This window comes from Vollenhovia emeryi, unplaced genomic scaffold (genome assembly GCF_000949405.1).
Source record: "Vollenhovia emeryi isolate VEMERY1.0 unplaced genomic scaffold, V.emery_V1.0 DF939156.1, whole genome shotgun sequence".
Taxonomy (NCBI): Eukaryota; Metazoa; Arthropoda; class Insecta; order Hymenoptera; family Formicidae; genus Vollenhovia; species Vollenhovia emeryi.
In genome coordinates, this window is record NW_011967210.1 from 1,520,293 (window position 1) to 1,540,578 (window position 20,286).

A 20,286-nucleotide genomic window follows, 5' to 3' on the forward strand; every position below is an offset into this window, starting at 1 on the left:
CCACCCAGGACACACGCTCAGATGGCGGAAGCGGCCTTCCAATAAACTTTCCATCCACCGTGCTCGTTAGCGAACGTCCAATAACGTCCAATAACGGACATCCTCGGGCAATATATCGAGTTTGTGCGGCACGAATGTCTCCAAAGGAGATCCTCCGGCCGCCTCGTAACTCCGAAGCATCCCGCACCAGTTTCGGCATCGATCCCTCCCCTCCCCCTGCCGAGCTCCCCGTCCGCTTTGTGCAATCTGATATTGCAGTTGCGAGCTCCGTACCGAAAGAGAGTACGTGTAACGTGCAACTTGAAGTAGGCGTGCGAATGCTACGCGGGGTCCTTTGACGGACCGCGTGCTCCGCACACATAATACTAAAATTCTCGAGCGGAAAATATACTGCCCTTGAAAACCAAAGACCCGTGCAATCCGCAAAGTCGGGGGTTATTCCAATACATTTTGCATACATAATTCTCTTTGAGATCACGTGTAATATCCGCATCGCATTGATACCGCGATTTAAATGAGGCTGCTCAAGCAGGGAGCCGATAAAAGGACGCAATTTGAGTAAATGAATGGTCGCGGCCACGGGAGAGCGCGGGTGACGCGGCTGAGAAGTTATCGGCCATCGTGATCCGATCGCCCCTCTTTCAGATACGCGGGCGGTTCTCTGCCGACCTTGCCCCGCGATCTCGGAAATCGTCTCCTAGACATCGTCAAGTTGGACGACTACCAAGAGCCGTATCAGGCGCTAAAGTACGCGCCGTACTACAGCTACAGCACCGTCGTTATGGAGATGAAAGACATGATGCTGAACAACAAGGGCACCAACATCAATCACTCAGGTATGCGGCGCTCGAACGCATCTACACCTACATCTATTCGCGACACGCACGCACACATCCGAGGGCCGCGGCTCCTCTGCCAACGGGGCCGTGCACCTACATATACGTCCCGGCAACAAAGCATTCGCCCTGACCGCAATCAATACGCCATCCCCTTCTGCGCTCGCTCCTCCTTTGCTATATCATCCACAGCGGTGTACGCGAACGGTGCAGTTGACACGTCGTACGATTATGCGGTACCGGAACTCGGCACGGTACCCCTGCTCAATCAGGACGCCGGCGCCGGCCGCGGGGCGACCGTCTCCAACGCCACCGGCGATCAGGACGGCTTCTTCACCAAGAGCTCGCGGCCCACGAAGACCGAGGACAAGAAGGTGATTCGCATTTACTTAGCGCTTTACGAGATAGTTTTACGTTCCTTTACAATTCATTTAACAATACGCGCATTAAGCTCGCAAACCCTTCCGACGTAAACCGGAATATATAATAGAAATAACTTTGCATTTTTTAAACGCACACAAAATGGAATATTTTATTGACTCTAATGGTATCGATATTACAACTGAAATTTAATAGCGATTCAATCCAGAAAAGAGATTCCATTAAATATACATTTTTTGTCAAATTAAATTATTAATCTCTATCATTCGGCTTTAGAAAATATGGAAGAGCTTAAAATATGTTTTAGACATCTTGCATGTGTGCATTAATATTACGTTCCTCTTGTTTAACATTTATATTTTAACCAATAAAGGACGGAAAAAGTATCTTTAGCTTAGTTTGTACGGTATATTATATTGTGGGTATCGCAAAGCAAATGACAATCTTTGAGAATGTTTTCTTCAAATTTATCCAGGAAATCGTGCGATCGTGAGACAACATGGCACTTTGAACAACCTTATAAGAGTTTTTTTGAAAGTTTACCATACATTTACAACTTGCAATATAATTAAACGAGTCAAGATGATTCTCAACTCTAGAGAATTATTTTTTTTTTAATATTCACTCGGGAAATTATGTAATTGTGAGACAACGCGGCATTTCGAAAAATGTGAAAGTTTACCATTTTAATAGTAACATTTCAAACAATTCTCACAAAGTTCTTCAAAATGCGACGTCGTCCCACGATCACATAATTTTCAGAATAAATTTTAAGAAAAACATTCTCTTACTTGTAGTAAAATGTAATTAACTAGTGAAATGTATGGTAAAATGTCAAAAAGCTGTAAAAAAATTCTTCAAAGCGCCGTGTCGTCCCACGATTACAATATTCTCGGAGGATAAATTTTAAAAGAAACTTCTCTCCGTGTACATTAATCAAGAATCGAAAGGCGAGGCGGTGGCGTTAAAGTTTAACGAATAACGCCGACTGATCTTAATGTGCGCCCTATAAATAAAGAGTCGAGAAAAATGCACGCCGTTGTCGTGCCATTAGACGTAACTTTTCACCGGTCGGAGATAAATTCGCAATTAATAATTTAAATCAATATGGTGGAACGAGAACGTAACATTTGGGGCGGATATACCTCCCGTGGGTACAGTATAACGTAGCTCGTATCCAGAATGCCAGAGCGCTGTATGAGGGCGGAAAAGAGCGCAGGAATCCCCTCCGGACCGACATCGAACACGCGAGACGATCCCCTGGGCTCTCCATCGGCAGGAAAAGAATCACGGGATCGCGGCCGAAGATCAATTTAAAAGCGAGCGTATAATCGGCATTGATGGACACATTTTTCTTTTATTTATCAACGAGACGGTGACCGATCAGCTGAGGGCCAGGCAACACACGACCGCACATACGGTAAAAGTTCTTCGTCCGTGCGAATTTATGTATTTATGTTTTATATACGGGTCTAATATACTGTAAATAATGCATCGCAATAAAATCGGACGTTCCCTCCATCGTGCGATTACGTGCTATGATTTCAGAATATAAATTACTGAACGATCGAAACTGCATTGGTGAAATTTGCGTCACAGTTTCGCGATAGTTAAAAATTATTGGCATCGGCGTCATTGAATTGATTATCAATTTAATTGGTGTATTTGTACCATTTCAGTTTCAGTTTAGGGCAGCGCTTTAAGGCCAGTTTCACAAACATCGGTTAACTGTTAACTAGGGTTCGACTCCCTATCCTTTTCCATTTTATTATTTAAGAAGAGACAGAAAATCAATTAACCTTTGGTCAGCAGTTAACCGATGTTTGTGAAACTAGCCCGATCGCATTAGGCCTTGCCTTTGCGCCTTTATCGGCACTTTGCAATTCAAGTGTATATTTGATATTTCTATTTTTATTGCAAGAAAGTAACGGCAAAGTAACGATTCGTTACTTTTTGAGTAACTGTAATTGTAACAAGTTACTTTTTAGAATTGGTAAATTGTAACTATAACCAGTTACATTTTTAACGAAAAAAATTGTAACTGTGACTAGATACTTTTATAAGGTAACTTTCACAACCCTGATAATAACATAGAAAAGGATGGAGAGTCGACTAACTTCTGATTAACAGTTAACTAGATAATGAAAATCCGGGTCATAAAGTTACACTTGTTTTATACGAGTCCTACGCAACTCCTTAAAAATATCTAATATTTTCCAATCTAGAATTTATGATCAATTTTTAAGAAATGTAAAAAACGTTCAGTCAACTATTTACATTGTCGAAATGAAGCCTATTAAAATCCCTTTCGCTGTTAAATGGCTAACTTTATTATAATTTTCATTGAATTAGATATCGTTATCTTTGTCACCTTTAGCGTCTGTGATTGGCGCGAAAAAAAATAATTATTTGGCCATAAACTACGCGACTGTAACTCGCATGCGTAGCACAACGGAAATAATTAACGTGACGGGGACGACGCGATTTCGGAAAAGGATAATTGGAACAAATCGCCGAGCGAGGGACGGGCGGCGAAACGGCCAGCATGTGACGCCACTCTGCTTAGACAATAAATCGCTATCGCGGCTCGTCCCACACGCGCCGGAAATAGAGCCGGAGACTGGCGGCGTAGTCAACGTTGTCCGCGAGATCGATCGATTGATCGCCGTCGTCGCGCGGCCTGTAAACGAACTCCCGTCGACAGGACACGTCGACAGGGGTCCTCTCGCGGATACGCCCGCTGCTGCGACCCTCATGGAATGTATCATCATTACGCGGTCCAGCGGCTTTCGGTTCAGTCCGCTCCGTTAATTGCGGAGAGAAAGCGCGTCGTGTAATCACGTTTCCAACCGCCCCCCCCCCCTCCCGCCCGCTTCCAGCGGTGGGACCCGTCCAGCCGACATTGCAAAAATATTGCGCGATAGGGGTTGATTTCACGGCCAACCGTCCCGGTATCGGGCGGCCCGTACGAAATTTTGTCGCCCGAGTAATCTCTCGCTTTAAGAGCCGTGCGTCCGATGTGACTCAAAGCGACAAAATTGTACGCGGAGAGAATTTTGTTTTTTAAGATTTATTCCTGAAAATCTTGCGATCGTGGGATAACACGGCACTTTGGAGAATTTTATCGGAGTCTTGTGAAATTTTACCGTACATTTTACTCTAGTAATTATACTTACAATTAGTATACATTTTAATAGTAAAATGTATGGGAAAATTTCAGAAAATTCTCAAAGTCCTTGGAACGCCACGTTGTTCCACGATCACATGATTTTCAGGATAAATTTTATAGAAAATTAAGGTACACGTTGCAGATAAATTATTTTCGCACTAGAATAGAACATAGTGCTCTAACTTAAAATTATGCAGAATACATATTTTATAAATAACTGTTTAATATTTAAAATCGGAAAGAAAATTTCGAAATCAGCAAGTAAATGATAGAGGAAAGGTCCCTGTTATGAGATAGCGGGGTTTCTGCTAAATTAATAGGCGTCATCTGTTGGTTCCACCATGAATTTATTGCCCTTGGAGTGAAATCTGTTTGGTGGAAAATTGATTGTTAGATCGTGTAATCGTTGCGAAAAGAGATTTGTCATTGAAAATTTGGACGTTGTAAACCTACTAACTCACATCAAAATCCTAATAGAGGACCTGCTGATGCTAAAAAAGATAACGATACCTAATTCAACGAAGGTTACAAAGTCAGTTATTTAACAGCGAAAGTTAAAAGGACGTCAATATGTTTAATTTCGACAATGTAAATAGGTACACATTTTTTACATAAAAAAAATCGTACATAAATTAATCGTAAAGATCGTAAAGAAAAATCTAGATTAGAAAATATTAGACATCTTTGAGGAGTTGCGTAAGTCTCGTATAAAACAAGCGAACCTAGCCAGAGATATATGTGGATATAAAATATATCTCGAAAAATTTTTATTACAAATTTTGTCACGAATTAAAGGTGCGACGAACGATTTGGACATTCAGAGTGTCTTGTATTTTTTTATCATATATCATTCTGCCTTAAATCGGGGATTCTATGCGTCTATATCGGGAGATATAAGGGAGAATACTTGATAAGCATTTACCGCCCCGTCCCACGATCGATTCCCTCGTAGCCATGAATGCGAACAGCTTCTTCACTGTCGAGTGAGTCCTTTCTCTGCGTCGGGATACGCGTGTGTCCCGCGGATAGACACATCTGGTATCGCGTACCGGTTTCCGCGGCGTGAATCGAGATTGATCCGGGCACAATACTCGGGACGGGACGCTCCAGATCCGAAAGTGCCCCGTGTCTACGTCGAGACGTCTGCGCGTGATTGACACCCGACAGCGCCACTCGAAACAGTCAAAACATTTCACCCCGTGTCGCGCCGAGTCTGGCCTTGACGCTTCGTAGCAATGCCAATCATCCTTCTCGGCGGATTCACTGTTATCCGCAAAACGGGGATTACTCGGCGAATACCCGGCGCGTTCGACAATATTTCTTTTCATGTCACTCTCACTTGCGAGAACGTCGAGCTTCGGGACGACTTCCGCGATCGGTTACGTATTCCCGGATGAAAATAAATGATCGCGTATTATGGACTACGAGTGCAATCCATTTTCGCGCAACAATCCGCGTAATCGATGACAACACTTGTAAGTCTCGCGTATCCCGGTCCTTGAAACGATCCGCGAGATCATGCGCAACATTTCTGCCATTCTCCTTTACGGAAACTGCTGTTGCGGTGCTCCATAATTTCTTATGTACCTGACAAAATCTATATTTAACCGAACAAGCCGAAAATGAGTGGCAGAACGTACGCAAAAGTAGAACGTCGAATAAAGCAGGCTAGCTTTGAGATCCAGAACGTGGTGAGTTCGAATGGTCCGTCTCAATTTGCGAGGGTCAAAGTAAATTATAAAATATGTTCATGTAATGGACCGAAAATGTAAAATATAGTCCATGATTATACGAGCATTCTGTTATTAAAGAGTGTACAATTGGAAAAAGTATCGCCAGGCAAATGGTGAGGTACCCAATAAAACGAAATATCTCGTGATCCAAGAGCGGGAGGTATTTCGATGAAAGTAACGAGAGATATCGCCTTATCATCCGACGTTGTACGAGTCGGCTTTTTCCAATCGACAATGAGATACTTGACGACCAATAGAACACTTGTAAGTTGTGCACTCCCTCTCTCGTGCACTCGATAATCCGCAGACACGAACGCGGGGATCGAAGGGGATAAGCCGTTTGTCGAATGACGGCCGTAGATTCTGCGATACCCACGATGCGCCCTGGCGCGACTAGCGTGATCATAGATCGTTGATTATCGTTGGATAGCCCGCACAATGCATTTGCGCTTTCGTGTTGCAGTCGCCGACTCAACAGGAGGTGCTCTCGGCCCTGAAGAGACGTCTGGAGCAGACCAGCGTACCGCTCTTCCCACGGCATCGCCTTCGCATGCTCTCGAAACTCGCCGAAGGCGCCTTCGGAACGGTAATGACGTTGTTATTACAGCCGCGAATAATACGTGTGTATTTCCAATTAGACGAATCATTTATCGACGAGCTTTGGCGCGTCTGTTGCGCTCCGCGATACCTCGACTTCTGAAACTTACGGGAAAAAAGCTTTGCGACTTTATTTGCTTTATCTTTGCGATCTAACTTACACGCAAGTGGAAAACTTGCGTTTCTTTTTGTTAAAAATATGCCAATTAAAATTTTCGTGTTAAATGTTTGACCATTCATGTGTTAATTCGCGGTTGTGTTAATTGAACTTAAGTGTTAAGTGATTAAAGCATCTGAAGAAAGTGTAAAAGTAACGCAATACGCGCCTATTTCTATTTTTACACAATAGATATAGTCTTTAATATTGATGACAAGATTTATCTGCTAAAATTTAACAGAAGAAAATGATTTTACTTATCCATATTACGTTAAATTAACACAAAACAAAATTTTGTGCGGGAACCGTTTGAGACACTTGTCAAATTCAACGCAAAATTTTTCAACTGCGTGCCCTTCGGTTCGTTTAAAAAATGACCTGGGGTACATGATCATCTCGCTTCGAGGTGCACTCAAGTTACGTCAATGCAACGTAGAAAATTCGTCACGCCAATTAATTAATTTACCAGCATCACCCGTGGCCGTGTGATCGCGCACGAATGAAGAGCAAGTTCGTACTATCCGGCGCGGATTTGCGCGATACGTCACAACTCCTCCGTCACGATCGCGAAATCAATCCGTTTGTTGGCCGCGCAGGGCGCACGGGCGCAATTCAACGTGCGCAGGACGCGCAACAATACGTCAATTAATGAAGTGCCCGGGACGCGTTATTCTTCGCCGGCACAATAGTGCCTCGTCGGGGTCGTCGAGGATAATCAGTTTAGGATGCGTTAGAGTGGCTAATAATTCCCTTTTGTTTCCCGCCCCGGGTACCGACGTGTCGTTAATGACGAGCGAGGAGGTGGCGGACGAGGAGGAGGTTCGCCGAAACGTTGGTTTCGCACGGTTCGCCAGTTGCCGCGTCAGGCTTCCGCGGACGCGGATGCACCCGCGTGCGGATACGCGATCGTGCGGGACTTGCCGCGAGTATTACGGCGAGATCGGTCACGTCGATCTCGAGTCCCCTCCCAGTCGACTCGCCAGATGAATCGTCTTCGTGCGGGAGATTGTCGAGTCTCTTACGCGGAAGTCGCGACGTTTTACATGCGTACGATGATCGATCGGCTTTTGCTCCCGTTCTAGACTCGTAGATTACGATTGTTGCACGGCTCGGAAGGTTTTCCGAATGTACTTTCGCATTAACCGAGTTAATGAAAAGAATATCATAATCATATAACATTCGCAGCCGTAAAGTAAGAGGAGAATACGAGCTCGAGACAGACTTTTCATGGAACTGTATAATATGAGAGTAAATTGTGCGAATTTCTCTTGCTCTGTATTTATTTAAATTTTACCGCGTCGCGGGAGAATCTGCATCTTCTTAAAAAATAATATTACAAACAAAGTGAAACATTGGTTTTTAAACGGTTTGTTTTAATTTTCTCGATTTTGTATGTGTTATTGTTTTTAATATTGGGCAAACAAAATTTTCAGAATTCAATACAATTGGCTTCGCTGTATAATTGAAAAGCCTAATAAAAAATACCAATTTTGCAAAACCGTATGTAGTTATATTTAAATTATAAAAAATAAATAAGATTAGCCGAAAGGTCGACCTCGGCAAAATCACGCACGACGAGATTCGCCAAAGTTACGGCGGAATTTCCGTTATTTCTGCCGAACTTATCCCGATCACGAGTAACTTGTATGCATATATCTAACGCAATTGAAACAAATTATGCATATAAAGGTATACGTGGCGGAAGCCGAGGGGATTCCGGAATACGGAACGACGACTACCCTCGGCAAGCGACTCGTCGCCGTCAAGTTTTTACTGCCGGAAGCCAGCGAGAAGGAAAAGTGAGTATACACGTCCATATGGAAGCCGCAATTTGCATTCTGTCTCGTTATGTTGACGCTCAATTAAACGAGCATGCCTTCCTCTAACCCGGTTCCGCCGAGCGTGCACGACGATAAACCTTTTACGTCCACGTGGAGACGCCCGTTTCTGTGCCGGCTATCCGGTCGCGTTTCGAATTTTTACGCAGCGCTCGCTATTGATATCGACCGACAGATCACAAGTTATCCCGCTCCTGAGAGAGAGATATATATAATCGATAGCCGGTATGAAGACGCGATTCACATCCGGGTGCGCCGTGAGACAAATTGATCGTAAAATGCCACATGAATAAGTACACTCGGATCCAATAAACTTTTTACGCGTCAGATAACACCTGTGCCCCTGAAATATAGAGGAAAGTCCCCTATTACGAGCTCCTAATATGAGACAGTGGCGGTTTTCGATATCCAATTTCGCAAATCCTTTTTTTCACGCAACGATTACACGCGCGATCAAACGATGAATTTTCCACTGAGCAAATCTCACTCCGATAAATCCACGGTGGAACCAACAGACGGTGCCCATTAATTTAGCGGAAGCCCCACTATCTCGTATTGGGAGCCCTCGAAATTCCAAATATACCTGGAGAATTATATCGATCATTGCGTGCGCGTCAAAAGGCCGGGTTGTCAGGCCCTGATAACCCGGCGGTATCCGAATTTACGTGAGATGAAACCGGGAGTGCGCACAATGAGGCGCGCGTGCAAAAATAGCGGACGGAGAGGACAGCGAGGTGAATAATGCGAACGAGACCCCCGTTCTCGTCGCCAACGGCGCGCGATACATCGAACTTGGAGACGGGGAACGAGCGGTCCCGGGGTCCCGTGTTCTCCGGCCGGGCGCATGCCGACGACCCGCGTCGCGACGCGCCGCGCCGTCCGCCGTCGAGGAAGCCCCGCGGCGGCGAAACCACCGGATACGCCGTTCCCGGACGATCGTTCTCGCGACTATCGCGTCAGACATCAGAAAAAGGCCAGTTCGATTCCGCGAATGGAACGGATTTGCATACAATGACCGGGAGATAGGGTATCGGACCGACTTTGGCGCGCGCGCGCGCTACGGGCCGATGCGGAACGAAGGGCGGGAGAGACCTTGTAGCAGAGATGACAAAGCTTCCCACCGGCGAACATCGACGAAAATCGACGGCCCTCGACCCCCTTTGGTCCATCCCCCCCCCCTCTCTCTCTCTGTTTCTGTTTGTCTGTCTCTCTCTCGGCATCGAAGGCGAAGGGAAATTTCGTCGACTCCGTCCGCGGAGCAATCTGTCGGACGTCTGAGACGATGCGAGGGAGAATAGCGAGCAATTTGGCTGATTTAGCGTGCACGAGTGTATCTACTTGCGCGAGGAGTTTCGCTGCATATTGCAATTCCGTAACGGTGCAATTCCCGGCATGAGGCATCGCGTTGTGTGCGAGACGATTGCACGAGCGTCTTATACGAGAGTGATTAATTTATTGTTAACCGTCGTCGGGATCACTTTGAGTATTCTTCATCGGCGCTCCGGCCGTCTTGAGCGGGGGGGGGGGGGGAGGATCGAGTCTCACGCGATCGATTCGCTCGTTAAACCTTTAGAAAAATACCGCGGGGCTCACGCGAGCGCGCTAGGTGCTTGAATATCGGAGTTAGGAGGAGATCAACTTTCGAGATTGCCGGGGCGACCCGCGGGCAAAAAATCGCGACAGTTCTGTCGATCCCGTACATAACGGCTAGATACACGGCTTTCGGAGACCCGTCGTATTTTATCCCGCGCGAGAAAGATCTCCGAAAGATCTTGGATGTATCCTCAGCATCCGCTCACGCAACGAGCTCCTATCGCGCGGATGACTTATAGCATCTCGTGACTGCACCAGCGAGTTTCGCGTCGAAACGCGAGCAACACACGGGAACCGCAAATCCGCGCTCTTACGCACGCATCACGTCGCGAGAGAAACAAAGGTGATCTCCTCCCGCGTCAATTCGTTCGTTATTCTAAGATTAATTGCATTCTCACTGCACGATTAACTTTGTATTGTTTGAGATCGATGTATGAGATTCTACACCCAGAAAAGATTTCCAGTATTATGTACTTTGGCTCGGTCATAAAGTAAGATCGATATAGCGAGTATTTATTGCTGAAAAGGGGATATTTCGATCTCAATGGAGAAAAGCTAAAGTAAAATGATGTCGCATGCGTTGTGACTCATCGAGGGAAGATTTATTCTAAATGCAAGAATATATTGCTTAAATCTATAAAGTTCCCTATTATGAGATAAGCTTCTACTGCGAGATAGCAGGTTTTCAACGTCCAAATTCAATCGCAAATCTTGTTTCGCGACGACTACACGATCTAACAATGAATTTTCCACTGAACAGATTTCACTTCAAGGGCAATAAATTCACGATCGAACCAATTGATGATCGCATATTAGGAATTTGTCTCATAATAGGGGACTTTCCTCTATATGTTACCCTTATCTCAATAGTAAGTCAGTCTAACTCGAGAGAGTAAAATAGGATTATCGATTTAATCTAAATATTGTTTCATTTGTTTACTGCACGAGATTGTGTGCGGTAAGTTTAAATATGACAACAATATGTTACGCTTCGTCATCAGAAATCCTTTCTGTGGTTCTATATTTGAATACATTTGAGATCGATTTCTTTTTATTCTTGCCGTCACGCGTTTTATCCTTTTGTATCAAACTCCGCGCTGCGCATTCGTTGTACATAGACTGTAATGCGATCGCAAATTTCCTCCATGCGAATATATAATAAAAAACGTACGACGTGGGAAATGTGCTCGTTCGGAGGAGGCCGTGCTAACGACAGATAAGGAATGTTTTATACGCCACGCGTGTATCGCAGTGCGTAGCTCGCGTTGATACTTTATTAAAAGTAGCGCGTCGGCACGATTGCTCCGATTTGCATCCACGATGCATGAGGCAGGCGATGCGTCACCTCTCCCTACCTCCTGAGCTGTCGAAATGATAAAGTTTCACTGTTTTAGAAGGAGCTGTTAATTCGTTGAGACCTGCTTGCCACGCGCAAATTCCACTTTCACTTCGAGAATTGTAGCTCGAGAGGCTACAATTAAATCTCGCAGGCAGTTCAATCTCTCTTTCCGTTTCCCGAAATTCATCCGCGACATCCTGTATGATTTCAATGACTGTAGAATCCCTGTGGATTTCTACTTATCATAATGCCACTCTCTAAAAGTCAATCAGTGGATTATCACTGATTGTGAGTGACTTTTAGAGAGCACTAAACACAGATTTCGCTCCAAGGGAAATAAATTCATGGCGGGATCGACAGACGATGCCTATTAATTTAGCAGAAGCCCCGCTATCTCATATTAGGAGCCTATCTCATAACAAGGGACTTTCCTCTACTTATAACTGCAAATCAGTGACTATTCACTGTTCCCGGTGATAATTCACCGATTGATGTTTAGAGAGCACAGCTGGAAATTGTCGTTGGGAAGACAAAGGATACTCTCGCAGTCGTGGGTCGAAATTAAATCGCGAATTCGGCATCGCGTTTGCTATCAGTGTAGAAACGAGATACCGTTACAGCGTAACCACCGATAGCAGGCAGCGCAAGAGAGGAGAGACCGAGCCGCGAATACGAGCTTACGGTTAATGCGGGCATCATTGAGCTGCCTTAGGAGCGACGCTTACGTTAAACGGACTACTTTGCATGTGGCGGCCGAGCGACGGGGCACCATGCGTCGCCCACGCCGCATTCGAAGCCGGTACCGCGCGATAATCGCGCGTACACCAACGAGATCCTTAGTTTACGGCGAATCGATACCGCGGGGGTCGTCGCAGTTTCGCTAACGATCGCGTTAAACTATCACGCGAGAGCGCCATTGCCGGGCCGGATCGTAAGTGAGGCCAGAGTAACGATGCTGCGTGGAAAGGCGTGTCGCACGTATGCACTCGCGTGCTGGAAAGCGCCTTCCCTTATCCGGGAGTACCGCGACCCAACGAGCTGGACGGCGACCGCGGGCCGTTAACGTTGTACGAGCGTCGGGATCGCAATGCAGAAAGCGCGCAACGCGATATGAGAGTCATTATCCGAGACGGACAACGGTGATTCTTGTTGCGTTAGATATCAAATTTACTTTCCGTTGCCTTGTTATCTCACGTACATATATTTAAATACATCGTGCTTCTCATATCTCGGAAAGCACGAACGCATATTTTGCATCTCGCGCTTTCAGGATCTTTAAAATTGGACGCAGCCCAAACTGCGCACGATAGTGCACCCGCAGAAAAGTTTTCCGGGTCCGCTCTTGCACCGCAATCTATCATAAAACAGGATCGATATGGCGACTAGAAATTTGTAGTTACCGTGGCAAAACATTTCTAGCAAATCGTGATTAGCTACGGCAGCGAAAAATTAATTTTCGTCAGTAGTAATATTGATACGACGATTGGCGAAGTCGGACACGAAATTAGATTCTTCTTTCATTTTGAGAAGTTCTCGCGGGATTAATTAATTGTAGCATCAGTGATAATTCACCGAAGGGAACTGGGTTAATCCCGCACAGGTTGGACTTCCAAAGAGACGTGAGGATTCTGGCTGCTCTGGAAGATCGCAATATTGCACGGGTTCTGGGCGCCTGTTACCGCGAGGAACCGTTCTGCGTGGTAATGGAATATCTGGAACACGGGGATCTCTGTCAGTTCCTCAAGACGCATATCACTGCCGAGGACGCGCATTCCATGCCAATTGGCGTCAAGACGCTCAGGTAACTCACCAGTGACACTGACTCCTTTAAAGACCCAGTACAATCTCCTCCGTATGCGAGCGATTTTTCGCAAAATTGTCATAGCAGTGGTATCTGTTAATCGCTAATTTTCAGATAAATTACTCTCGAATCTCCACGATAATTAGACTTTTGTTCTTCTATTTCGCCGCCGGCGTTATTGTATCACCTTCAATTATTTTTCCGCTGACTTGTTATTTTATTGATATAGTGAAAGAGCAATGTTTATTAAAACATCCGCTGCCGTTTTTCGTAAAAAAAATGGCACGCGTGCAGGATGTTTCATGTAACGGTCGTCGCGGAAATTGAACGTTCCCAAATAAAAGCAACGTGGTATCTTCAAAAAATATCAAATTGGAGTACCTTTCGTGAATAAAATTGCCAAAAAGTCATGAAATGCAACATATCTATGAGAGCTTGAAAGCAATATACCGCTTTGTTTAAAAAATATATACATTTGGCTAACTCGATGTGAAGATTTTCAATGGTTGTACGAGACATTCCCTGAAAACGCAGCTAAATGCTACACATAGGCGATTAATCCGGTCGTTATCTCGCATTGAAATGCTTGAAAAATCCACGATCGCCTCTTTAGCGTTGATAGATATTATAAATTCCGATTTGCGTATCCCGGATTACCTTGTAGCGCTAATAAAAAGACTAGGGAATATGTGCCCGCCGGAGATAAGTGCCGCTCGCTGTAGATAAGTACACGCTGCTTTAACGCGTTAAGTCGCGGTATCGACCTTTTAATTTTGCACGCTGAAACCGCCGATATTCCGCTCAAGTCTCGCGGAAAATAAAAGAATATCGAGATTGACCAATATCAACGTTAAAAATAGGATGGAGCGGAGCTGTTTCTCTCATTGTTAGTTAAGGAGGAACTCGTGGTAAAAATTGTAAAGACAAAAGCTAGAAATTACACGGAGAGAATGTTCTCTTAAAATTTAAGAAAGATTAACAGACTCCAATAATAAAATCAGAAAAGAACAACGAAACAGGCAACAGGAGTCAACGCAAAATTTAATATTACTGAATTTTTGTCATTGAGGATCACTTTGTGTGATCGAAACGTATGATCTCTTAAAATGTACCTTGAAAGTCATGTAATCGTGGGACAACGTGGCATTTTGAACAACTTTATGAGAGCTTTTCGAAATTTTATCACGCATTTTACTAGTAATTATACTTAATACACATTTTACCAGTAAGATGTACGGTAAAATTTCAAAAACCCTCATAAAATTCTCCGAAATGCCACGCCGTCCCACGATTACACGATTTTCAGAGATAAATTTTAAGAGAAATTTCTCTCCGTGCACTTTGAAACCTAAAAAGTCCCTCCCTGTCTCGGAATGTTTCTTTAAGTTTCTAAAAATGTAACATTATAGAGAAATTCATATTGTTCAGTCGAGTCGTCGAGATCGTCTCCAAGACCGTCGTGTCGCATTTCTTTTGGAAAATAATTAATTACGCTACCCAGCCGTACAAATTCGAAAAGAGATTCTGACCTGTCATTAACCCGACGTTGTTCGATGGCTCGTCTACGACAGCTAATGCCGAGATATATGAATGCACCACGTAATGTATGTAGATACGGCAACGCGCCTGTTGTTACCAGGCTTGAAGTATTCAAGATTGTCGCTCCCGAAGTGCTGCAATCGTCTCTAACGAACCGGAGCTCGGTTTCATTTCCGACGAACCGCCGTCGCTGAAGTTAACACGCAATAAGTTTCTCTCCGCGCGAGAGTTTGACGCGTTTATTAATCGTGAGCGACGCACAGCCCTGACGCAGCCTCCGCCCGATCCTCGTCGACCTACACCTCGGAGGAGAATCCCTCCGAGGCGACGGCGGTCGGGCGTATTCGGGTGCGAATACCTTAACTTCGTCGCAGGAAACTCACGCCACTTGGTCGCCGTTTCAGTTTCAACTGTCTCATCTACATGGCGGCGCAGATCGCATCAGGCATGCGGTATCTGGAGAACCTGAACTTCGTTCATCGAGATCTGGCTACTAGGTGAGTACAATGGGACTTTGCCGAAACGAATCTCTCGCGGATTCGCTTTCATCTCTCGAGAATAAACTTGCGTATACGGGCGGGGCTTTATCGTCCTCGACCGGTATTCACTCTGTATCTAAACACTCTAATGGTTCCCGCCCTCAGTTTGCATAGTACGCGATTTATGCATTAAGCAATGGGAGCTTATAGACCAACGATCGCGCTCATTACTTATTCTCTATGATATCATTTTCTAAATCAAACTTACATTGCATCTTCGTATTATTATACATACTCTCTACATTTTTTGGCGTGGAATCTCACTCTTTCGGAGTGAGATCTCACTCGAAGAAATAATGAAAATACTGCCAGTCCGACTGGAGTGCAATTTCACTTTTTGAACGAGTGCCGTTATTCACTCTCTACTTGGATTGATGCTTCAACTCTGAAAAGAGTGCTACGTTTTACTTTAATCGATTGTTGTTAGCAGTATAAAATTCACGGATGAGAGCTTCGCTATTGTTTGTTCACTATGATTATCGCATACAGAGGCTGTATTCTAATATTCGCAGCCAGTGCTGAAAATCTATACTTTATGTGACAGTTTCGCTTACTCTGCTGATTGTCGCGAAAGAACTGTCCGGCCCTTGGCGGGGTCTCTTACGTGCCGGGCTATCGTGATCTTACTTACGAGTTCAGCGGCCATAGTTATAGCGGAATACCGTACGTTGGGGCGAATTTTCGAGTGCTACACTGAGAAAAAGTCTTAAAAAATTTATTTCTGGCATATAATGTTTATTTCACTCAAACATTATTTGAGGCATATCATGTTTACTTCACTAAAATAAACATTACATGCCACAAATAAAATTTTTCAGACTTTTTTTCTGTGTAATGACTTCACTTTAAAAATAAGAGTGAAATTCGTCACGTTTTGTCTCAGAGCGAATTAATTCACTCTATTGGAGTAAATATTCACTCGACTGGAGTGAAGTGGTCGACAACACCGTGATTCGACTGAAAATTTCAGTCAAAAAATTTTAAAAAGTATTATACAGGTTGTGTGTGCGCACGTGTATTTCTAAAGATCTTATTACACTCCGCCGTGCGATCCTTAGATTAAACGAAATTGGAGAACGAATCAGAGAGTTGAATGCAGACGTGAATATGAAGCTCTCTCTCGCGCGCGCGCGCGAACGCATCGATGCGCGTCGAGGAGATGTAAGATTACAAGGGAATCTTCTCGGTCGACGTGACGCGAGGAAAATTGCAACGCTTTCCGCGACGGCAACAATATGCAGAGGGATTTATAATTCCTAACGCGGCCGGGGATGATCCCCGTTGCGGGGAGGGTAACCGGGTTTTGAAAAACGCGGCGCACATCCCGCCGCGGCGATTTTTATTGAAAAGTAATTTTAAATGTCGGTCGCGCGGGACCGCGTGCGGAAGAGGCATGGCGGCGGCGTGAATGTCGCGGCATGGTTTTTTACGTTATTGCGGAAGGGCTAAATGGATCTGCGCTGCCCCCTTGATTTATCTCCCCGACGTAAATTCACTCGCGCCCTCCCAGGCGCGTTTTCTCTCTCCCCCTTTCATCCCCTCGCGTTTTCTCGCTTCGTCGGCCGACAAGACTACCCCGTCCGTGCCTATCGACTTTAAATCGTCGCGAATCGAGATTACCCTTGGACGGATGTGCCCCCCTTTCTCCCCGCTCGATCCTGCTCGAGATCGCGCCGTCCGCTTTAATTGGCACAGTCTAATAACTAACAGAAATGTTCTCGCGGCGTGTGGTTGTACTCGGAGCGTGTACGTAGAGGGAGGATTTTACCACGTCGAGAGCCCGTTAAAACGGGACGGGGGCACCGATATCGATCCTCCCCCCCCCCCTCCCCATCCCTGTTACACTCTCAGGTTGAAATTGAATTATACCAGCCCCCGCAGTGCATTTCCATAAGCCCCAAAACAAACGGAGCCGGGATCCGCATGGGAAATCAACGATTTGTTAGCGAATCGTCGCGAGGAATGCAGCGAGAAGAGCAAGTTGCTAGTTTGCGAACGGCAGAAAATTTCGACGTTTCATTTTATTTATTTTCCTTTACGTCAATCGCGCCCAATCGTCGTGGCCTGGATCAGCCTCTAATATTGCGTACCTCGCGGAAGTGACTCCTCCGGGTTTTCTTCGCGGCAGCGTGCGGTCCCAGAGTGCGCAACTTGGAGCACACAATAGCCACCTTTCTCAAACCGGACGTAATGGCCTAATACTTGTCACGTTTGCGGTCGATTTTTCTTTCAAGCGTTAAAGGGATCCCCGCCTCATACGCGTTAAGCGTGAATCGAGATTGTCAGGCAAGAGCCGATTGCAGATATTGTGTAAAAGAGGAAGACATGCATTTCTTATGTGTTTTGATCCGAACGCGCCTTCAACTAAGAGCACAGAGGTTAATATTTGAGAAGCCGCGCTGGTAAATGAAATTTTAATACAGGAACTTGCCGATTATTCTCCTTGAATTTTCCATCGACCACAAGTAACACACCGGCGCTGGTAAAACTAATGAAAATACCGCGTTGATGTGCGTTGCATTTCGTAGATATTATAGATTTTAAATTACAAATATGGTAAAATTTCAAGAAACTCTCTACGAAATTCTTCGAAATGCCACGTTGTCTCACGATTACATGATTTTCAGGAAACATTTCAAGAGAAAATTCTCCCCGTGTATACAAAATTCACACAGAATTGTTATTAGGCTACAAAGATCAAGTTCTGACTGAAAAATGGCACGTTACGATTATTCGTATTTGATTAAATGAAGCTCGTAAAAACGAACAAATTTCAAGAGAAAATTCTCTCCGCGTACTTTTTCCAAACAATCAGCAAACTGCGCGTCGATTGTCTGTCGGTCTTGTAACTTATCGCAATAACCGATTAACAATCGGGAGCTCCACTTAATTTCCAAGCTTCTGATATTGCGCAAGTAAATCTTCATGATGATCTTCACGTGCCACGTAACGTATGCAGACCGGTATCGGTAATCATCGATCTACGAATACAAAGTACACCTCGTATATGGAACGAAGTCCATCTACGTGGCTGTTATTGAAATGCAATGGCCATCTCGCCGAATCGATAGGACGTTTAGATGCACATATGTGCATATATGTATATCTTCCGTGCGCGCACACACACACACACACACACATACACGCGAGGGCGCATATTCGCGCAAACCGCCGAGCTCTCGTAGCACGTGGGACCTAGTTTCCGGCTGGACAGTGTCTCTCAAACTCGCTGGCTCGTAAATCTTAATGTATAGCGAGAGACACGTCCTGCGAAGCTTCTATGACGATATCGGGCCCTGTCAGCATTCCTGAGGGCTTTTGACACGATTCGACCCGTCGATTGCAGAAATATCGTTGAGAAGTATGGCCGGGACTTTTGTGTCGTCCCTGTCTCGCGTATTTCATCATCGACAACAATTAAACCGACCAAATGTTTATTTAGGTTAACGGAAATGTACACTGTAATTTCGTACTAATTATAACATAATAATTTGAAACTAGTGTACGATGATTGCGAGAGGTGCCGCGCTCGCTAATGTTCGGAACGAGATATCCAATTTGCGCCGCTCACATTTTCACGGTAAAATGCTAATGGCGTTGCAAATTTCAAAATTTCCAAGAGCATTCAAGAGGAAGCGGAATGCAGACGTCTACGATCGTGGCAGCCATAATCCTTTGTTTAAATTTTTAACAAGCCGCGCGCTGGAGTTTTATAAAATTTTAGCGGCCCGCGCGCTCGCTCGTCAAAACCGCGTTATCCTTCTCTGCGCTTTTGTGAGGAAAAAAGCGGGATACGATCCGATCGCGTTGCAAATAGATCGATGCCTTTTGTATAGGCGCCGGGATTTAATCAAAATTTAATCAGAATTTAATGGCACCACCGCCGAACTTCCACTTTGATGGCACACGTCAGCGTGACGAACCGACGATATTCAGTGAAATACGCGACCGTATGGGAATTCCACCGTGGGGCATAAATTCTTCCTGACTGGCGGCGTCAAAAGAGAAATGGACATTGCGGGCATCAATGGCGCGCGAGCGCGCGCGCGCGCGATACTTTCGAAATGCATTTTTGCCCTTTCTATCGAGCGACCTTTGCGCGCGATTTATCTATCGCGATAAACGGAGAAAGAGCGAGGCGAAACATTTTTATTCATTTAAATCGAACCTGCCGAGAGATCCCGAGCTATAGGAGCTCGAGTCGTTATCGGAACCGGTCGGTCGGGTATACCGAGGATGTTCCACCGACTCCTCGACAAACTGCCAATCCATCGTAGCCTCTTATTTCATTGGCGAGTGTGCGCTGTAGCTATAGAGTCATTGTCGGGGGCGAGCCGAGTGAAAAAGAAGGAAGCGATCGATTGCTGATCAAACGGTAATGCAATTCAATTGGCTCCAGCGGAAAAAGAATACCAACGAATGAAAAGATCGATGGCTCTATGCGATGCCTTAGAGATGGAGAGGATAGCGGATTCGCGAGAGTGTTTGTCCAACCAGAAGAAACGGTAAGGATCGCTATTGTATACGAGAGCAAAATCTCGCTTGCGCGCGTTATAACACATTTCTCACCCAGTAAAGGCTGCTGTCCACACTGATCAAAAAATATCTTAGTCCAAAAAAAATGTTACTTTACTCAGGAAAATTATTCATTAAGCGGCTCCTAGTAGCTTGTTAACTTAAATTTAAAAAATAATAAAAGGCAAATTAAAGCATGCATTTCTTTAAGTATTTATTAAATATCAAAGAGTAGACAATTTTTAATTA

At 44.9% G+C, this 20,286-nt stretch overlaps 1 protein-coding gene across 1 annotated transcript in view; it reads left to right on the plus strand.

The window, feature by feature from the left end:
- Positions 1–20,286, plus strand: part of LOC105565027 (epithelial discoidin domain-containing receptor 1-like) — a 168,342-nt gene that overhangs the window by 143,007 nt on the left and 5,049 nt on the right. The window contains exons 9-14 of the mRNA XM_012017844.1: positions 646–836; positions 1,029–1,210; positions 6,583–6,705; positions 8,563–8,672; positions 13,244–13,444; positions 15,388–15,480. Of these exons, the coding sequence (XP_011873234.1) occupies positions 646–836; positions 1,029–1,210; positions 6,583–6,705; positions 8,563–8,672; positions 13,244–13,444; positions 15,388–15,480 (900 nt within the window). The remainder of the gene's footprint in view (positions 1–645; positions 837–1,028; positions 1,211–6,582; positions 6,706–8,562; positions 8,673–13,243; positions 13,445–15,387; positions 15,481–20,286) is intronic.